Source organism: Actinia tenebrosa, unplaced genomic scaffold, assembly GCF_029948245.1.
Source record: "Actinia tenebrosa isolate PJP-AT-01 unplaced genomic scaffold, QUT_ActTen_1.0 PGA_scaffold12__29_contigs__length_12842862, whole genome shotgun sequence".
Classification (NCBI taxonomy): Eukaryota; Metazoa; Cnidaria; class Anthozoa; order Actiniaria; family Actiniidae; genus Actinia; species Actinia tenebrosa.
In genome coordinates, this window is record NW_028292572.1 from 6,467,362 (window position 1) to 6,486,096 (window position 18,735).

The 18,735-nt window shown below is 39.4% G+C and overlaps 4 protein-coding genes across 4 annotated transcripts; all 4 read right to left on the reverse strand.

Moving 5' to 3' along the window:
* Nucleotides 1-182: 182 nt before the first annotated feature.
* Nucleotides 183-15,446, reverse strand: LOC116301965 (uncharacterized). Its single transcript, XM_031711136.2, has 7 exons — nt 15,352-15,446; nt 14,562-14,592; nt 13,307-13,511; nt 11,200-11,515; nt 3,338-3,470; nt 1,636-2,013; nt 183-1,109 (listed from the first exon to the last, which is right to left on the reverse strand). The coding sequence occupies exons 1-7, from the start codon at nt 15,394-15,396 to the stop codon at nt 823-825; spliced, it is 1,395 nt and encodes a 464-aa protein (XP_031566996.2). The 5' UTR covers nt 15,397-15,446; the 3' UTR covers nt 183-822.
* LOC148912130 (uncharacterized) lies at nt 5,718-6,789 on the reverse strand. Its single transcript, XM_089028178.1, has one exon. The coding sequence runs from the start codon at nt 6,501-6,503 to the stop codon at nt 5,907-5,909; it is 597 nt and encodes a 198-aa protein (XP_088884304.1). The 5' UTR covers nt 6,504-6,789; the 3' UTR covers nt 5,718-5,906.
* On the reverse strand, nt 6,845-8,668 carry LOC148912131 (uncharacterized). Its single transcript, XM_089028177.1, has one exon. The coding sequence runs from the start codon at nt 8,462-8,464 to the stop codon at nt 6,845-6,847; it is 1,620 nt and encodes a 539-aa protein (XP_088884303.1). The 5' UTR covers nt 8,465-8,668.
* Nucleotides 9,294-10,366, reverse strand: LOC148912132 (uncharacterized). The gene has a single exon (XM_089028321.1). It carries the CDS (start codon nt 10,364-10,366, stop codon nt 9,302-9,304), a length of 1,065 nt encoding a protein of 354 aa, XP_088884447.1. The 3' UTR covers nt 9,294-9,301.
* Nucleotides 15,447-18,735: the final 3,289 nt, after the last annotated feature.

Consider the following 18,735-nt stretch of genomic DNA (forward strand, 5'->3'; position numbering starts at 1 on the left):
ATGCTCAAACAGCCAATCAGAACGCACGATTTTTTAGGAAACCGGACCGGAAAAAATAACACTGCTTTATTTTCGGCCGTAATAGACTAAAGACTTTAAAAATCTTTAAATAAGATGCACTGTTAGAATTCAGGATAATCAAAGCACATTATAATAATATACAGTCAATGTCATTAACGTAATTAAAAGAACAAAATATTAATAAATAGCAATAATAATGATAATAACAATAATAATAAGTATATGTAATAGGACTCCATGCTGTTCAATTAAGAAATAATTGGACAAGAAATATTCCGAGGATTTCCAAAGTTGGATGAGGCCGTAGGCCGAGTCCAATTTGGCAGTCAGAGGAATTTTTCGAGTCTAATTATTTCTTGATTGGGAAGCTTGAAATCCCATTACCTATTAATTATATAGCTGCCTAATTAATCCCATATCAACAACACCTGTGCAATTAAGAAAATTATTGGACAGTTAACTATATGGGATGAATGAGAAACTGTATAATTATAATAGTAATGGACCTTATATAGCGCACATATCAAAATTCACGGCGCTTCACAATAAAAGAAATAATAAATATTAGACGTATGTTGAAAACAATATTAATGAAATGTCATAGTTCATTGATGTTCACTTTGAACCAGAGGAGACAAAGTTCTTGAACAAATGAGTTTTCAGTTCATTCTTGAATGATTGGATTGAAGAACTTTTCAAACTTTTCAATATTCCCGGTGCTTCTTTTGCTGGTAGAATACCAGCCAGAACTTAAGCTGGAGGAGCTGGAGGATACATTTCAGCAAGATTATATTTTATATTTTATGGCATAACGTAAGACATTAATGCTGTGTTGCTTTGATAATACGTACAGCTACTGTTAGCATTAACATGCTGTGGAAACTCTATGGCGGTAGCATTATTGAGTTGACAGGTTCCATTGTCAAGCTGGATGAAGTTAACAGACTCGCATTTCTTCCCAGCACTCAGGCAGTACCCAATGCAGACAGACGCTTCGACCACATTGATTTCAGCATAAATCACGTGACCGGATAAACACTTTTCATTGGTTGACTGGAACATTGCGTTTGGAAAAATGCTTTCTTGATCTTTAGAAAAAGAGAGAGCAGAGGTTAGTTTGTTTTTTCTGTACTGCAAAATTTATCTAATATTTACCTTTGTCAAAGTCTGGCACAGGATGCAACACAGGGTACATAACAGTTTTATCCTACTGTTTCTGTACAGACAAGATTACCAAGGCTGATATCTAGTACATGGTACAACACAGTGTACACATAACACTGTTTTACTTACCTGTTTCTGTACAGACAAGATTACCAAAGTCTGGCACATGGTACAACACAGGGTACCCAAACACTGTCTTACCTGTTTTTGTACCGGCACGATTATCAAGGCTGATATCTGGTACATGGTTCAACACAGAATAAACATAACACTATAATACTCACCTGTTTCTGTACAGACACGTTTACCAAGGCTCATATCTGGTACATGGTACAACACAGGGTACCCATAACACTGTTGTACTCACCTGTTTCTGTGCAGTCAAGATTACCGAGGCTTATATCTAGTACATGGCACAACACAGTGTACACATAACACTGTCTTACTCACCTGTTTCTGTACAGACACGATTACCAAGGCTGATATCTGGTACATCGTCAAGCATGAACACAGGGTACCCATAGCACTGTCTTACATACACAGTTGCCTTATTAGCACAGCAGTTTGATCCTGAACGGTAACATATTTCCATCTTCTTTATCCCAGTCTCTAACGATGGATATTGACCGTTGAGCCATCCTGGAGACTGGGCTCCACAGGAACCTGGGGCTGGACAGGAAGTTACGATTCTTGTACCAGCTTCACTTTTCAGTCGATACCATCGTCTTCGAACTAGGGCCTGTCTATCTGCTGGTTGACCGCTGACATTAGATTTGAGGGCTCTTGTTGGATCGTCGAGAAAGACGCATTGGAAACAAGATGTGTAGTCTGAATAAAACAGACAAATGACAAAAAATAGTTTGAGTTGCAAGTGTGTTTTTCAGATATATTGGGTTAAGTGGCTCTAATCCATCTAGCCATGATATTTTACCAATTTCAGATCACGTTTCACTTTTGATGATGAAATTAACTGATGACGTTAACTGAACGTCATTATCAAGTGATAAAAACTGAGAAAACGTTAACTTATATACACGAAAAATAATGAGTATAAAAAGGTGTGAAAACAAAGAACTATGTAATTTAAATATTGTACAATAAAATGACCAACAAAGAAAGAAAAATAAAACACTAATAGAACACTTTCGCATACTCATTAATAATTCATGAGGAAACCAGGCAATCGATGGGCTATTTTTGGGTCACATGATGTTACTTGAAACCTGTTAAAGTGCTGTGAAAGGACTGAATTCAGTCTGAAGTAACTGGAACAAAATTAGTTCAGTCCTACTCCAAGTGGAATAATTAATGAGCATGAGAAGTCATTTCAAAGCCTCCAATATCGGACTGGACGGGATTTCAAAACCGCGCAATTAGTAAAAAACTAATTGCTTGGACTTGAAATCCCGTCCAGTCCTCATTGTCGGCTTACTCGCACTCCTTAGACCGATGCCGCCAGGTAATTAGGCTATTGTTATCGGGGCAGTATAAATATGACCAATCTGACTTTATTCTTCACTTGACTCTGAAGATGACTTCCGCTCAGGTTGTCGAAACGTCAGTCACATCAAACTGTCCTTCTCAGGACTACATCCACCCGGATGATCATAATACTTCGATTAACGTATCTTTTTTTGTAATTCAATACCACCTTATTCCATCTACCCATCGGTTCGTCCACTCATAGTCATTCAATACCTTCCTTTCTCCCTCCCATCGTTTTATCCATTTATTGAAATTCAACACCATTACACGCCATCCCATTCTATCCTCCCATCTATTTTACCATTAAATGTAATTCGATGCCACCCCTACCACCTCTACCTATCTATTCTTCGTTTTAATAACATCCCATCCCATTCCGCTCATTTATTCTTCCTAATGTTTATTTTTTATCCTTTTAATTATTTTCAATGTTGTTTGCGCAGTATTCGAAATTGTAGACATTTCTTGCTTACTTTGTAAAAAGCCAGATTTATAAGCTTATCTACAAATATCTACAAGTTTTAATTAATGGTTTTGGCATTTTAAAACTTTTAATGGCAGGCAGATCACCAAAATGAGAATCTACGTTTACTTTCTAATAAGGTGAGCTTACCAAATATGGATGACCACACAAACGACAATATTATTTAGGCAGAATTTAACTCACCATTTTTCTCGACACATCTTGTCCTGGCTGCCAGTACTTGTGCTTGTGTCAGCGCTTTGTTGAATATTTGGAGACATGAAACACGACCCTTAAACAGTCTTTTGTCCCCATACTTTGCACCGCCAATCTTGATCTAATTAATGTGGGGTATTTGTTTAGTGAGAAAATGGCTCGTTTAACTAACTAACTCATTCATCCATCCATCCATCCATCCATCCATCCATCCATCCATCCATCCAGCTAGGTTGATAAAAGTGCGCAACAAACCCTCTCCCTGGATAAATGCTAATGTTAAACAGGAAATGCATAACAGGGACTTCCTAAAGAAAAAGGCCACGAAGTCTAATGACCCAGAAGACTGGTCTAAGTATAGAAAGATGAGGAATTTTGTTAATCAATTAGTTACTAAGACGAAAAGGAAATTTTATCAAGATCAAATTGAAAAACACTCTCGTGACACCAAGAAAACTTGGAAGACAATAAATAATCTCAGGGGCAAGAGATCACAAAATGTTGAAATCAGCGAAATTAGGCAGACTGTGCAAAATACTGTTACTAATCCAAAGGATGTAGCAAATGTCCTTAACACTTATTTCACAGAAATTGCCGGTAAATTAGCTTCAGAAATAAATTCTAAACGTGCCAGTAATGTAAATTTCGCTGATTATGTTAAAAAAGTAGACCATGTGTTTACTTTTCGTTTGATCGATTCCTCTAGAGTACTTGAGCTTCTGCAAGGTATTAATACTGCTAAAGCAACTGGTCTTGATAAAATTCCAAATATTATTCTAAAAGCAGCGGCTCCTCATATCTGTAATTCATTAACTACCCTTTTTAACCTTTCGATTAAAACAAATATTTTTCCGTCGGAATGGAAAGTGGCTAAAGTCACCCCCATTTTTAAATCTGGTGAACAAGATGACCCAGGCAACTATAGACCTATTTCAGTTACTTCTGCTATCTCCCGCCTTTTTGAAAAACTAATCTGTGAGCAGCTGATTTCATATCTTGACGAACATAATTTACTAGATACCCATCAGTCGGGCTTTAGACCTTATCACTCAACTTTAACTGCGCTTTTAGATCTAACAAATGAATGGTACTTCAATATAGACAGGAAAATGATCAATGGTGTGATATTTTTAGACCTTAAGAAGGCATTTGACACCGTTGATCATAGTATATTGTTAGCAAAACTAGAATATTATGGGTTTAACGCCACAGTCCGACAGTGGTTTCAGTCATATTTGACTGGCAGATCGCAACAGTGTTCAATCAATGGAGTACTTTCCGAAGCCCGTCCCATCTCTTTTGGTATACCTCAGGGGACAATTTTGGGCCCAGTTCTCTTTTTAATCTACATTAATGATCTACCGCGTTGCCTCGACTATAGTACAACTAGGCTTTATGCTGATGATACGACTTTATCATTTTCTGACTGTGGAATTAATAACCTGAATAATCAAATGGATATCGACTTAGAACATGTAGCTTCTTGGCTCTGTGCCAACAAACTCACTTTGAATGCTGTAAAGTCAGAATTTATGTTAATTGGCTCCCGTCAAAGAATTTCTACTTTAGATGACACAGACTTATGTCTGACTATAGACGGTACCGCGTTAAAACGATCTAAAAAAACAAAATGTCTCGGCGTCTATATTGATGAAAATCTGACTTGGCGTTCTCATGTTGAGCACATTAAAAAGAAGATTGCATGTAACCTAAGCACGTTAAAGAAAATTAAGCCAATTTTAAGTAGGCCCTATCTAATCAAAATCTATAAGAACATAATTGAGCCTTACTTTAACTATTGCTGTTTAGTTTGGGACAGTATCGACGAAACTTTAACTAGCAAGTTACAAAAACTACAAAACCGTGCAGCCCGTATAATTACTGGCGCATCGTATTTAAGCGTACGAACGAGTCAAATTTTTAATGAACTCAAATGGATACCTTTAAATGAACAAAGACTGCAACAAAAGGCCATTATGATGTTCAAAATCGTCAATGATATCGTCCCATCTTATTTAAAAGATATGTTTTCCAGCCAGATTGGTACTCAATCTTACAACTTAAGGCGTTCTTCTAAAAATTTACAAATTCCAAAAGCCAGAACTGACTATTTCAGAAATAGTTTTGCTTTTACTGGAGCCTGGCTTTGGAATTCTCTGCCTCAGTCATTAAAAGAAGAACGATCCTTAAAAGTATTTTAAAAGAAAATAAAAAGCTATAGGTTTTGCACTGATGACAACTAATATTTAATCGTTTTAGTTCTACGAAATATATCTAATTAACCTATTATCTTATTTCAATTGTATATTTATTGTATCAGTGTAGCATTTGTATATTTTACATAATTATCATTTGTTAAACTCATCACACGTAGATGAGCTTGGCGTTGGTGCTTGGGTGGGAGGAGCCTCGGGAACTCGGCGGAGGTCAGCGGTTACTATGGCAACCCTATCACCTCCAAATGATTCTCCAAGGTGCTTGGAGAGGAGGAACAGGAAGAAGGGCCTCCCACCACAATGATCCAAGCACCAACCCAAACTAAGGTCACTCCAGGAAATTAAGCTTGAGAAAGATAGCGCGAGATCGAGGCTAAGGATTCTGTAGGTGTCCGGATATAACTTTGATAAGCATTACTAGTCCATCTGCCAAGGGTTTGGATCATGTGATCTGGAACACCGTTGCGCGCTGCAACTGTGGCGGCTCCAATCCTGAAGCTATGGCTGGAAAAATTACCAGTCACTCCCGCACCAGCGAAAATATCCCTCAGCCACGACGTCAGCAACTCTCGAGACAATGGTTGGCCATTCTTTAATAAGAATAGTGGACCTGAAGCATTTCCTCTTTTATGCAGAAAAGCGGACATTGCAGTCACCGCACACAGTGGGGAGACGCCACAACCAATGTGAACATAGCACCCTGCGCGGAAAGGATCGGTTTTGGATGCTTTGATCCATACCCGTAAGCACGATGGTCGGTCCAAATTATCAAACGACAAGTCCGAGACCTGCAGGTGAATGGTGGGGTCGAAACTGGCCAAGCTGGAGACCGTAAACTCTGCCGATCGCAGGAAACCAAAGTATGCGAGCGTACATGACGACCAAAACATGGCATGGTCAAACGAGTCAATATCCAGGGCCTTGAAAATGGTGAGCATGAGAGCGTCGGTAATCGGTAGACGCTGTGAAAACTGGGACCCTTGGGAACGTTTAATGCCCCGAAAGACTTGATGCAGCCGCGGACAATTTACCAATGGATCTGCGTGACCCTGCTCGATGTGAAGGGCCCGAACCGCTGACAGGTAGACTTTAATAGACCGATGCTGAAGCGACTGTGCCAGAAACGTTACAAAAAGACATAAAGTTCTCTCATCTGCAGGTAAGACAGGAACTTTGCCAAGCTGATGGCAAAAATCAATAAATTTACGCTGAGCAGACGCGTAAGTGCGAAGTGTGGTGGGAGCCCGGCCATTTAGGAGGAATTCCTGACACTGTTTCTTTAGAGTGGACTGGTCAAGTTGAGAAGAAGCTGATGCGGAATTGGAGTTGGGGATCGGCGTGCTGAAGGAGCCAAACGCCTGAACTCCTGCCAACGAAAACGGGATAAGGCATCAGCGATTGCATTGTGGACGCCGGGTATGTGGAGCGACGAAAAGGAAAAGTTAAAGCGCGCTGCCGCTAGCAACAGACTGCGCAACAGCCGCATCAGGTCGGGGACTTTAGAAGTCCTGCCGTTCAGCATGAACACCACAGCCTCGTTGTCGGAACGAAAGATGACATGCTTTTTGGACCACCGATGGCCCCACACATGCGCGGCTAGAACGATCGGAAAGAGTTCCTTATATGCAATAGATTGAGAACCCTGCTTCTCCAACCAGACACCGTTGAACCACGCTTGGTCCAGAAAAGCTCCATAACCAATTGCTCCTGAGGCGTCCGATACCACCTGGGTATCGCCTACGACTGGGATACCAGGATACAGCCAAAAAGAAACCCCGTGCCACGTAGAGAGGAACTGGTGCCACCAGTCTAAGTCGCGATGGAACTCGCAATTCAGACGTATAGGATGGTCTCGCTTGCGGAAACAGCCTAGCAGGTCAATCATGCGCCGTATAAACGTGCGACCAGGCCACACCACCTTCGCTGCGTGGTGGAGGTGGCCAATCAACGATTCTAGGTGATGTCTATTACACCAGCGTCGCGACCGCCAGGTAGCAATCAACAGTTTAAGGTTGCATAACTTATCTGCTGGCAAACGAGCAATTTGGTTCACTGAGTCCAATTCGATGCCTAAAACAACCAGGGTAGTATCAGGGCCTATGCATTTGTCGGGATGTAGCGGAACACCTAGAGTGCGGCATACTTGACGTGACTTAGCTAGATTAACTGCGCAGGCGTCAGTGTTAGGAGGGCCCGCCATGATAAAATCATCAAGATAATGAACGAGATTGCTAACTTGGTAATTGTTCACCAAAATCCACTCTATCATCGAGGCTACCGCATTGAAAATAAACGGGGCTGATCGAAGACCAAAAGGTAACGCTAAGTCAACGTAATACTTTCCGCGCCACTTCATACCGAGAAGGTACCTGTCAGAAGGATGAACCGGAATATTACGGTAGGCCGATTCGACGTCGAACTTTGCCATCAGTGCTCCGGTACCAAGGCTAGAGATCATCCGAATGATTTGATCAACCCTGACATACTGAAGGGTAAAAGCCTCGCGGTCGATACCATCGTTCACGCTAAGTCCCCTGGGAGATGAAAGGTCGACTATGAGCCTCCATTTTCCAGGCTGGCCACGCTTAGGTATCACCCCAAAGCTGCTGACGTGCAGGTCAGGAAGGGGAGGTTCGGAGAAGGGGCCCGCGACCCTGTTCGACCTGACCTCGTTTTGCAGATACGAATCAATCACCTGAGGGTTGTGGATAGCGGTTTCCTTGTTACTCTTGGCCGATCTTAAAGAGCTGAGTTGACTTTGGAATCCAACTTTGAAACCATATCGAATCCCACTTAAAACATAAGCCACTTCAATCTGGTCTGGGTGTGATAGCAACTCTTGGGAAAACCACTCAACACTAAGGGGCGTGACGTCAGATACCAACGGGAGGTCAAGCATAGCTGAAAGAAGATACAATACGACCGTGAAAATAATAGTGACCGGCAGATGTTCCGAACTGCTCACACGACTTAAAAAGAGATACGTGAGGCGATAAACGACGAGTAAAGCTAATTACCCTAGATAGGAACTTAGACGGGGTAAAATTACATGCACATAAACATAATATATCGAGAGTAAAGTATATGCTATGGGAGGGGGAGGACCCACTCTGGCGATAACGCGGGACTCGAAAAGAACGAAAAAATTAGCAAAATAAACGCGTAAGAGGGTCCCGACGTAAAGCTTGAAATGCTGTTGCGATAGCATACAAAGGGACCTACAGAGACAGCTAGAAGACGGCTTAATTGTCCTAATAACGCCGCAGCCAATCATAGAGGCCAGACTGACAGCAAAGCTAATTTATTAAGGGCCTGGTTACGCGAAAAGATTGTATCAAGGTTTTGTAAATATAACGCGCTAAAAGGTATGACAGCATAGAGAGATAACACAAAAGTCCTAGCACGAAAGGTTTTTTTTTTTTTTTTTTTTTTTTGTAATATATATATGTATATATATCATATGCAATGAAATACCAATGACATTGTCTGCGTTTCTTATAAAGCCTAGCATGCAGAAAAGAAATAACGACGGAACGAAATGTCCCGAGACCATTGAAACGTTCCAGACAATTGACAATACACAATCTAAATGCACTTGAACTGTCTAGACAAGATTACGAGCGAAAATTATAGAGTGCTATACAAGATAGCTAAAGCTAAAGAACAAATTAAACGGAACATTTTTTTTGTTTTTTTGTAAGAACCATAAGTATAACAAAGTACTAGCGTGCTTGGATTAGCGGCGCTTAGACCTGTGAAGTTCCCCCGACGACTCGGCAAACGTGGATTTCCGTTTGGACTCCGAAGACTCGTCGGTCCCACTCGGGCAATCTACCAAGCGATGGCGGCCAGAACATGAAGAGCACTTGTGTGCGAAGCGGCAGCCACTATAACGCGAAGAACACTGCCCCCGATTCCAAGAACGGCATATGGTGTCGCTATTGGATGAGCCCTTGGGTTCTGCTCCTTCAGCAGCTGTAGCACTGAGAGCGCGTGGGACAGATCCCGCGGTGTGGAAACTGTAGAGCTGGCTATTGATGTGCGACCAGTCTGTGAGTTTGCTTGCTGCTGCGTGCTCACGAAAAGCCTTATCGTAAGACAGCCAAGCCCGGCCGCTAAACTGGCGATAGGTTCGCAGAATAAGCAGCTTGTAGAGCAAAAGATCTTTCCAGCGATTGGGAAAATAAGAAGTCAGCACGAGCGAGTAAATGCTGAACGCCTCGACCCACGTCATTATGTCCTCTACCTTTCGCCGCTGGCGCTTGGGCGTAGAGGTCAAAACGATGCGACCATCAAAGAAGAGTTGGGGCTCGTTTTCCGTTTCCACCAGGTTAGGAGAAATGAGATCGCTCATGTCGACGAACTTGCCACTGACGATCTGGGTAACCAGCTTTGCGGGAACGGGAGAGCAACCTGGGCCAACGATAAAAGGCTGATGCAAGACCGCCGAAATAGATGGCAATGATGGCGCCCAAACCGACGAGACGGAGCTCGGCACAGATGCTGAGAAAGCTAGCGTAGCGCTCGTGTCAGCCAATGGCTGCGATGGTAGGGTAAAAGTGCTGGCGAATGAAGGTACAGGTAAAATAGACGTACCTGTAGCGTCCTGCGTAGCAGAAACCACTGCGGAGGTGGAAGAAGTTGGCAGTGCAGGCTGTGAAGAATAAGGTGGCGAGGAGGACGAGTTTCCTGACCCATTTGCAGAGGATGCCTCCAAAACCGCTTGAACAACCTCCCGGATAATCTCCTGCCGGTCTTCTGCAGAGAGTACGGCCGTACTACTTCGTGTAGCCCGAGACATAACGAGAGTATAGCGTAAAAACGAATAGCGTTGGTGTAGCGTACAAACTGCGTAAGCTAGCGTTAGCGATATGAGATAGCGCATAGCGTTAGCGAAATCGGATAGCACGTGGCGTTAGCGAAATTGGATAGCACCCGATGCAAGCTTCGTCCCCAGATACCATCTGTTCATCATTCATCTCATTGCGTGAGACATTAATTTGCTTATCAGATGGCCGCGAAGCTATAGCCTTTTGATGACAGATACTTGCGATAACAGGCAACTTAGTTCAAGTCTAACTTTGCTTAAATATTTTATTTAACCACATTTAATATAGTTTTTACGGCCTCTAGGTAGAGCAACATTAAGTTTTTTTATCTTGATATTGATAGAGTTACCGTGCTTAAATAAAGATTATTATTATTATTATTATTATTATCCATCCATTCATCCACCCACCCATCCATCCATCCATCCATCCATCCATCCATCCATTCAGTCATTCATCTATCCATCCATCTATCCATCTCATCCATTCATCTTCCATCCACCCATCCATCCATCCATCCATCCATCAATCCATCCCATCCATCCATCCATCCCATCCATCCATCCATCCATTTATCCCATCCATCCATCCCATCCATCCATCCATCCATCCATGTATCCATCCAACAATCAATCAAACCATCGACCCACTCACTTACGCATACTACTACCCAACCTCTCCCTCCACCAGCCAGCCATCCAGTCAGCCAGCCAATCCATCAATGAACCTGGTCATTTATTTATTCATTTATTGATACAATTTCTAATTCCTGGTTTTCATATAAAAACATCAAAACTATAATCACCTTGTAATTTGTCGAGAGTTGAATGCTTCCGACATTCCCTTCATTCACTTTCATCCCATCAACAAACAACTGCTGTTTTCCAGTGCTATAATCGTATGTATAACCAACATATCTCCAGTTGTTTATAGTACCCATTTCATGAGTCAAAGCATTAACGAATGCAAGACTTCCTCTTTTAACCATCCTTACGAAGAGCATTGATGGACTTCCGGTTATGTAAAAATGAATTGCATATGAACCTGACTGAATATCGTAGTGAAAAACTGGGCCTAAAGAACCCTGGTTGTAGATCCAAACTAGAAAACTGAAAGAAAATCTGAAACAAAAAGTAAGTACTTGATTAATTTGGATTGGTAATTCATAATTAGTATATGTAATAGGACTCCATGCTGTCCAATTAAGAAATAATTGGACGAGGAAAATTCCGAGGGCTTCCAAAATTGGGTGAGGCCGTAGGCCGAGTCCAATTTAGCAGTCAGAGGAATTTTTCGAGTTTAATTATTTCTTGATTGGGGAGCATGAAATCCCATTACCTATTAATTATATAGCTGCCTAATTAATCCCATATCAACAAGACCTTTCCAATTAAGAAAATAATTGGACAGTTACCTATATACGATTAATGAAAAGCTGTATAACAATAATAGTTATCTATATTATGGGTTAATTCTAGAATTCATTTCAATTTATTTTCAATTTATCAATTTCTTTTTTGATTGTCTACTGCACAGCCAACTACCGATATTTTTTAATATCAAGCGAATGCAGAAAATAAAGATTATTCTAATTATCGTCATTATCACCATCATTATCACCACTATAATCATTATCATTTATATCATTAATATTATCTTCATCATCATCATTATCAATAATAATAATAATAATAATAACAATAATAATAATAATTTTTCCAAATGCTCTTGAGAGCAGAAACCGAGCAACAATTATGTATAATGAGTCTTTTAATACTAGACATGTTTCGGCAGTCCAGCTGCCATCATCAGTAGTAGATAATAGGGACCTTAAGCTGCAGGACGGCAACGACGACTACCACGGCAAGCATACAATAGCACTAATTGTGCTATTAAATAGACACTCGTTGGAATGTACGAAATACTATGCATCATTGCCGTCTTATGCTGAAAGTAAGACGTGGAATGTCCTATTTTTACGTACTAAAGAGAACGGCTACGCCAAAAGCTTATCTTTGCTGATTTTCGTTTTAAGTGAAGGGATCCCAAAGACATCATTTTACTATAAAACGGGGATGCTTATTGAGTAAAATACTAGGTAAACATGAAATAATAATACAATGGAAGGTTGAAGCGCCTCAATTTCGCCGACGTTGTCGCCCGCGTTGCCGTTCTGCAGCTTAAGGTCCCTAATATAGATCACAAAGCTAACTAGTTATATAGCAAAAAAATATATGAATATGTATATACTTATTTCAATAAAGTTAGTCACGTGAAAAGCTATTAAGCTGAAGCCGACAAGGATTATGGGTAGATACATTTTACATGTTTCAACCGCTTGATAACTGTTGATGGACTTGCTCATCTTATACCAGTTATAGTCTCACCTCTTCTAAGCATCCTCAAGATGCAGTTTGTATCAAAAAAGCTTCACTTGTTTGATATGAATTGTTTCCCACGATGCTCAGTGATCTCAGCTTTCTAGGTTTTTGGTGACTAACTTTACTGAAATAAGTATATAGTGATTACAATGTATATGATGCGTAAATGGCAGCTGGACTGCCGAAACATGTCTAGTATTAAAGGACTCATTATGTATCTAAAAATAATAATGATAATAATAATAATAACATCAATATACATCAATAGCCTATATTTGTTTGTTTCTTACTTTATGTAAATATATTTTTTAGTTAGTTTCTTGATAATGATGACAGGATGTCATCGAAACTTCGAAATCTATCTGCGTTAGTTTTTCTGATTAATAATAACATCAACAATTGATTGATTATTTAATCAGTACTACTTCATTAAAAAAATAATAGTTTATAAATATTTCTTTATTTTTATCCTATTGTTATTAAAATTATCCCAATACTCTAACGAAGCCCATGCCTAGGAAGTAACATTACCTAGTATCAAGTTGTGCTTGTTGTGGAATCTCGATGTAACTGCTAGCACTTCCTGGAAAATTGTAAGAGCCCCCTGGTTTACCATCTGGTCCTGGTGCAAGACTAACTCCAACAGCGGTACCGGCTGTCAAATAACTATTACTGATGTCTTTGGTTGTATGCAGTGAGTTCAAAGGGAACAAGCCAACTGGTTCAGGTACATCTTCTAAATCAAAATTATATATACCTATAATATGACACAACACAGCCCAACACACTCTCTACACAGATACCACAACAGTACACAACGTCACACGTAATGTTTTATAAACTCTTCGTGACTTATATTGTGTTTCCTGTATGCATTTTTAAAGAGTTGGGGAAAAACACACTTACGACACAACCTATAGAACACAGCACAAAACAACCACTCACACAAATAACATAACACAACACACATACGACACGACACACAAACGAAAAGAAAAAAACACGATACGACACACACGACACAACTCACATACGACACGACACAACACAACCCAAAGAACACAGTACAAAACAATCACTCACACAACATAACACAACACACATACGACACAACACACATACAAAAAGACACACACGATACAACACGACACAACATACATACGACACAACACAACACAACCTAAAGAACACAGCACAAAACAACCACTTACACAACATAACATAACACAACACACATACGACACGACACACATACGAAAAGACACACACGATACAACACGACACAACATACATACGACACAACACAACCTAAAGAACACAGCACAAAATAACCACTTACACAACATAACACAACACAACACACATACGACACAACACAGATGCGAAAAGACACACACGATACGACACGACACAACACAACACAACCTAAAGAACACAGCACAAAACAACCACTCACACAACATAACACAACACAACACACATACGACACGACACACACATGCAAAAAGACACACGATACGACACAAACGACACAACACACATACGACACAACACAACCTAAAGAACACAGCACAAAACAACCACTCACACAACATAACACAACACAACACACATACGACACGACACACATACGAAAAGACACACACGATACGACACACGAGCTTAGCTTGCAACACAACACAACACACACTCCTAACAACACAATGCCAATCACAACAACAGCAACATACTCACAAACGTCAAAGCCAAACAAAGTGATAGATCTATTTCATGGCGGGATACTTACTTCCACAAAGAACCAACCTTTCTTGAATAATCTATATCATAAACAATTCAAACTTTTTTAATGCTGTAGAACAGATTTATTTTTCAGCTCAGTGTCGCTTTAACTAAAAGTTTGCGGAATGATAAAAACACCACTTATATTCTATGACCATCACCAGGGGCTCTTTTCCAAGGCTACCTCTACACACACAACGACTACATTCTGACAGGGCAGAAAAACGGGTTCTACTTAATCGACGTTTATGCGCTAATAAGCTTTATATTTCATAAACAGGCTCTTTTGGGGCTGTTTAACAAAATACCAAAATTTTGGGAAATTTAAGGAGTGCGTATTTGAGATATAACGCCCTGAACGTTGGGAGAGATGATATTTTGATCAGCACAAAAACTAACATTTTCGCTAATACCTCGAAGTAGAATTGCTCGAGGTTAGCAGAATTTTGTGAAAAGTTTATGGCACAAGAGACGCGAATGAAACACTAAACGTTTTTTAGCATGAATGAGGGATAAAGAAAAAAATTGCGAAAGTAGCAGCCTTGTCGTTTTTCTGCTGTGTGTTTCCTATATTCTATATTTACAACATACAACACTCATCTTACATTAGGAAAACCAGAGAACCCGTTTCAGAAAAACCCCATTGGCCATGGAGAGTACAATTTATCCTACAAACTCAACTTACTTCTGTTACATATAATTTAGGATAAGAAAACGAAAAGGATACGATAAGGAAACTCTAAATAAACTAGAGCTAAATAAAGTCAGTCACAAAATCTTAAATAGAACTTTCTTACCTCAAAGCCAAATAACAAAAGCCAAAGTCCATTTATTTTCAGCATCTCCTCAGTGGAAGTGGCGAAACCGTTTACCCAAGAATTTCGTATCGACAATATTTATTCTAGCTTTTGCTTCAACATATGAAATAAATTCTTATGAGTTGGTTATCGAGACTATCGAATTAATTAAGATAGTTAAGTTGCTTTGCATTTCAAAGAGTGGGTACTGAATCCTTGGCGGTATATTTCCAAAACACCTCAAATCGAATTAAGGATGTAACAAAAGAATTTCGCTCAACTGAAAGAGGTTTATAAATAATAAATGTATTAGTCGCAGGTGACAACAAGAAAATATTGAAAAGTTTGGCTTTTCAGTAACGGAATAAAGTTCAAATTTGTTGTGAAATGTAATCGTCCGGGTGAGCGTAGTCTGGAGAAAGAATGTTGTTGATGGTGACTGACGTTTCGACAACCTGAGTGGAAGTCATGTTCAGAGTCCAGTGAGAAAACGAGAGACAGTCGATGGACATCCATCGTAGGACGGTTTTAGGCGACAGATTTCAAAGAGGGCGTCAATTTCCTCCCCCAAAATAAGAGTTCAGAAACACCTTACACCTTTGCTGGAAACATATTTTATACAAAATAATTAGGCTAGCCCTGAACAATAGAGAACTCAAAATGGGGAATTTTATTTTGAATTTAATTAATCCAAATAGGTTTTGTTTAAAATCATATATTTGTACTAAGCACGTCATTAACAACAAAAAAGAAGTATTTTTATGAGTACGTATACTCGCAGGTTACATTACAGCCATTCTCAAACACATCCGCCGCTCTAGCGATTATTTCTGTCGCGACGAAGTAGCTTTTGATGGACGTCAATCGAGGCGTTTCCATGACATTCTATAGGCACGTGTCCTTATATTCCGACAATGATATGGAAATGCCATGTGATTGACGTCCACCAAAACCTTCTTCGTCGCCTTGTGAACAACAAAGAAAACCGTGTCAATTGAAAAATAACAATCGTTAGAGGGCGCCTGTGATTGAGAATGGCTGTATTATATAAATTGTATTTATATCGGTCTATACTTTCAAAATTCGCTTTTATTCAACGACAAAAACTTACAGTATATTTTCAGACGGCCTCATCGATCTAAAATTGAGGCTTTTCGTTTTGTTTTTTCATCATTTTATTTTTATTTTCTTTAACTAGACAGACTAAGACCTCAAAATAAAGAATGCAATTTCCAACTTTAAATTATGGAGAGGAAGAAAGAACTAGAGTAAAACTTCCTAGCAACATACCAACTTCATAAATATTGATTATTGATATTGATATATGTTGGTTATTTCGCAGATTATGCATTATTAAAATAACCAAATTCCAGACTAAATGTTTTTTTTTTTTTTTTTTTTTTTGGTTGGATTGAAAGACCTTTGATAGTGAAGTGATATTTAAATTTCCTTTTTCAAAATTATTTTTTCTTCTAAATAATATACAGTCAATGTCATTAACGTTGTCCACCGAAAAAAGACATTTACACATTTAGACTAAAAGATATATCACATGTTTCATTGTGTATTCTTTGCCTCGTGTGCGTCTGCCTGAGTTAAATGTAAAATTCATGAATCGAAAATCCAGAATGCCCGAACATTTAGTGAGGATTTAAGATGGAGAATGGTTTGTCTTATGCCAGAACCTTCGAGGAAACACGTGATATTTCTTTTAGTCTAAATATGTAAATGTGTAAATGTCTTTTTTTGGTGGACAACGTTAATGACATTGAACTGTATCTAAAACTTTTTCTTTAGCTTGATGAACTTATATTCTCAATAACTGACCATTGTAGAATTATAATAAGCTATGTCTGAACCCAATTTCAATTAAGATCAATCAATAGTACTCTATCTGTCTTTCAAATTTATTTGTATGGATAAGTTGTCATAGCAACAGCCTCGGTTCTAGGCCACCAGAGATAGCATCGAACGAGACTAGGTTAAAATATCTGTTATGGTGATAGCACGAATTTAGTCAAACACTTTTCTGCTCAAGTTAAAAAATAACAATGCAATCACTAAAAAGCTAAGATTGTTGTTAGAAGAGATAACTAGCTAAAAACTAGTGTGAGTTGAGACAGTTGCCATAGCAACCACAGTTTGGGTATTTACAAGTTACATGCTATACTGGAACGTTAGAATAACATCGTCTCAATCACTCTCAGAAGTATACTAAACTCTATCATTTTTAGAGTTTCCTATTACTAAACAACCTCGTAGTGAGTAAAGTAATGATGCACCACGTTGTGTGTTAGGTGGATTTTACCAAAATGAGATGGCGTACACTGGTATCAAGTCACATGGCGTGGGATGTAAGGAATGCCCTCATGGAAAATACGTTGCACAAGAGATAACCCCAGAACGAGCCGAGACAGACTGTCACTCATGCCCATTAGGCATTCACTGTTTGTTTTATTTCTAGGCCATAGAGCGTTTTCACTCACGTGACAAGGCAGCCATATTGGCGTACCAAACAATAGAAGCTTTCTGCACAGTTTTTGCGTAAAAATAGAGTTCAATTCCCCGAGGATAGGAAATTTATTGTGCCCAACATGGCCGCGTGAAAACGCTCTATTGATGGTTTTCACGGCCGCCATGTTGGATGTATTTAAAACAAAAGATTCGTCATTAGTCTCTTTTGTTATATCATCCAACATGGCCGCCGCGTCTTTTGTTATTTTATTCTCTTGGGAATGATTGAAAACCAGCAATACTTGATGAAGAGTTTGCATCATTGCAAAAGTTTCAATGGCATCCTTCGCGACGCATTATAGGCATACTCATTTTATGCCATAGTTAAATATCACCAATATAGATCCAGACATATTGTGTCGCGGCTAAAAGCCACAGAGGAGGACTAGGGCGGAGATCCACACACGCGTCCTATAGTTTTATGTTACAGAGCCATGTAGCTGTAGCAGAAGAACAAAATTGTAAGTTTTTTGCATTTCATCTCTTCATATCACGGAATATCGCCAATTAATATAATTTCTTTTCTATTTCTAGTTGTGAACCGTCGCTTATCATCTCATTTTACGCGGTTTATTCATGCTAGAACTGCTAAAGAATAATTTCAATCGCTGCATTAAGATCGGAGAGTTCAATCAGTTAAACGAAGTGTAATCAACGTGTATTTTGGGAAATAAGGGCGAGTGTCACAAGTATTCTGCAGCTACATATTGCGACAAAGAAGATTGACATTAGATTCCAAAGTTCTTGTTGGATCGTCGAGCAAGGTGTATTGCAAGCAAGATATGTAGTCTACGAAACATATAAAAAAGAATAATAATATGTGAGTGAGAGAAGGCTAAGTGGCCCTAATATATCTGAGCATAATATTTT

Excerpts from the sequence above, each read along its gene's own strand:
- LOC148912130 (XM_089028178.1), bottom strand. The coding sequence starts at position 6,503 with ATGCTCACCATTTTCAAGGCCCTGGATATTGACTCGTTTGACCATGCC.
- LOC148912131 (XM_089028177.1), bottom strand. The coding sequence starts at position 8,464 with ATGCTTGACCTCCCGTTGGTATCTGACGTCACGCCCCTTAGTGTTGAG.
- LOC148912132 (XM_089028321.1), bottom strand. The coding sequence starts at position 10,366 with ATGTCTCGGGCTACACGAAGTAGTACGGCCGTACTCTCTGCAGAAGAC.
- LOC116301965 (XM_031711136.2), bottom strand. The coding sequence starts at position 15,396 with ATGCTGAAAATAAATGGACTTTGGCTTTTGTTATTTGGCTTTGAG. Across the intron at positions 14,593-15,351 it reads TTTTGTTATTTGGCTTTGAG|ATTATTCAAGAAAGGTTGGT; the intron begins GTAAGAAAGTTC and ends TTTATGATATAG. Across the intron at positions 1,110-1,635 it reads TCGTGTCTGTACAGAAACAG|ATCAAGAAAGCATTTTTCCA; the intron begins GTGAGTAAGACA and ends CTTTTTCTAAAG.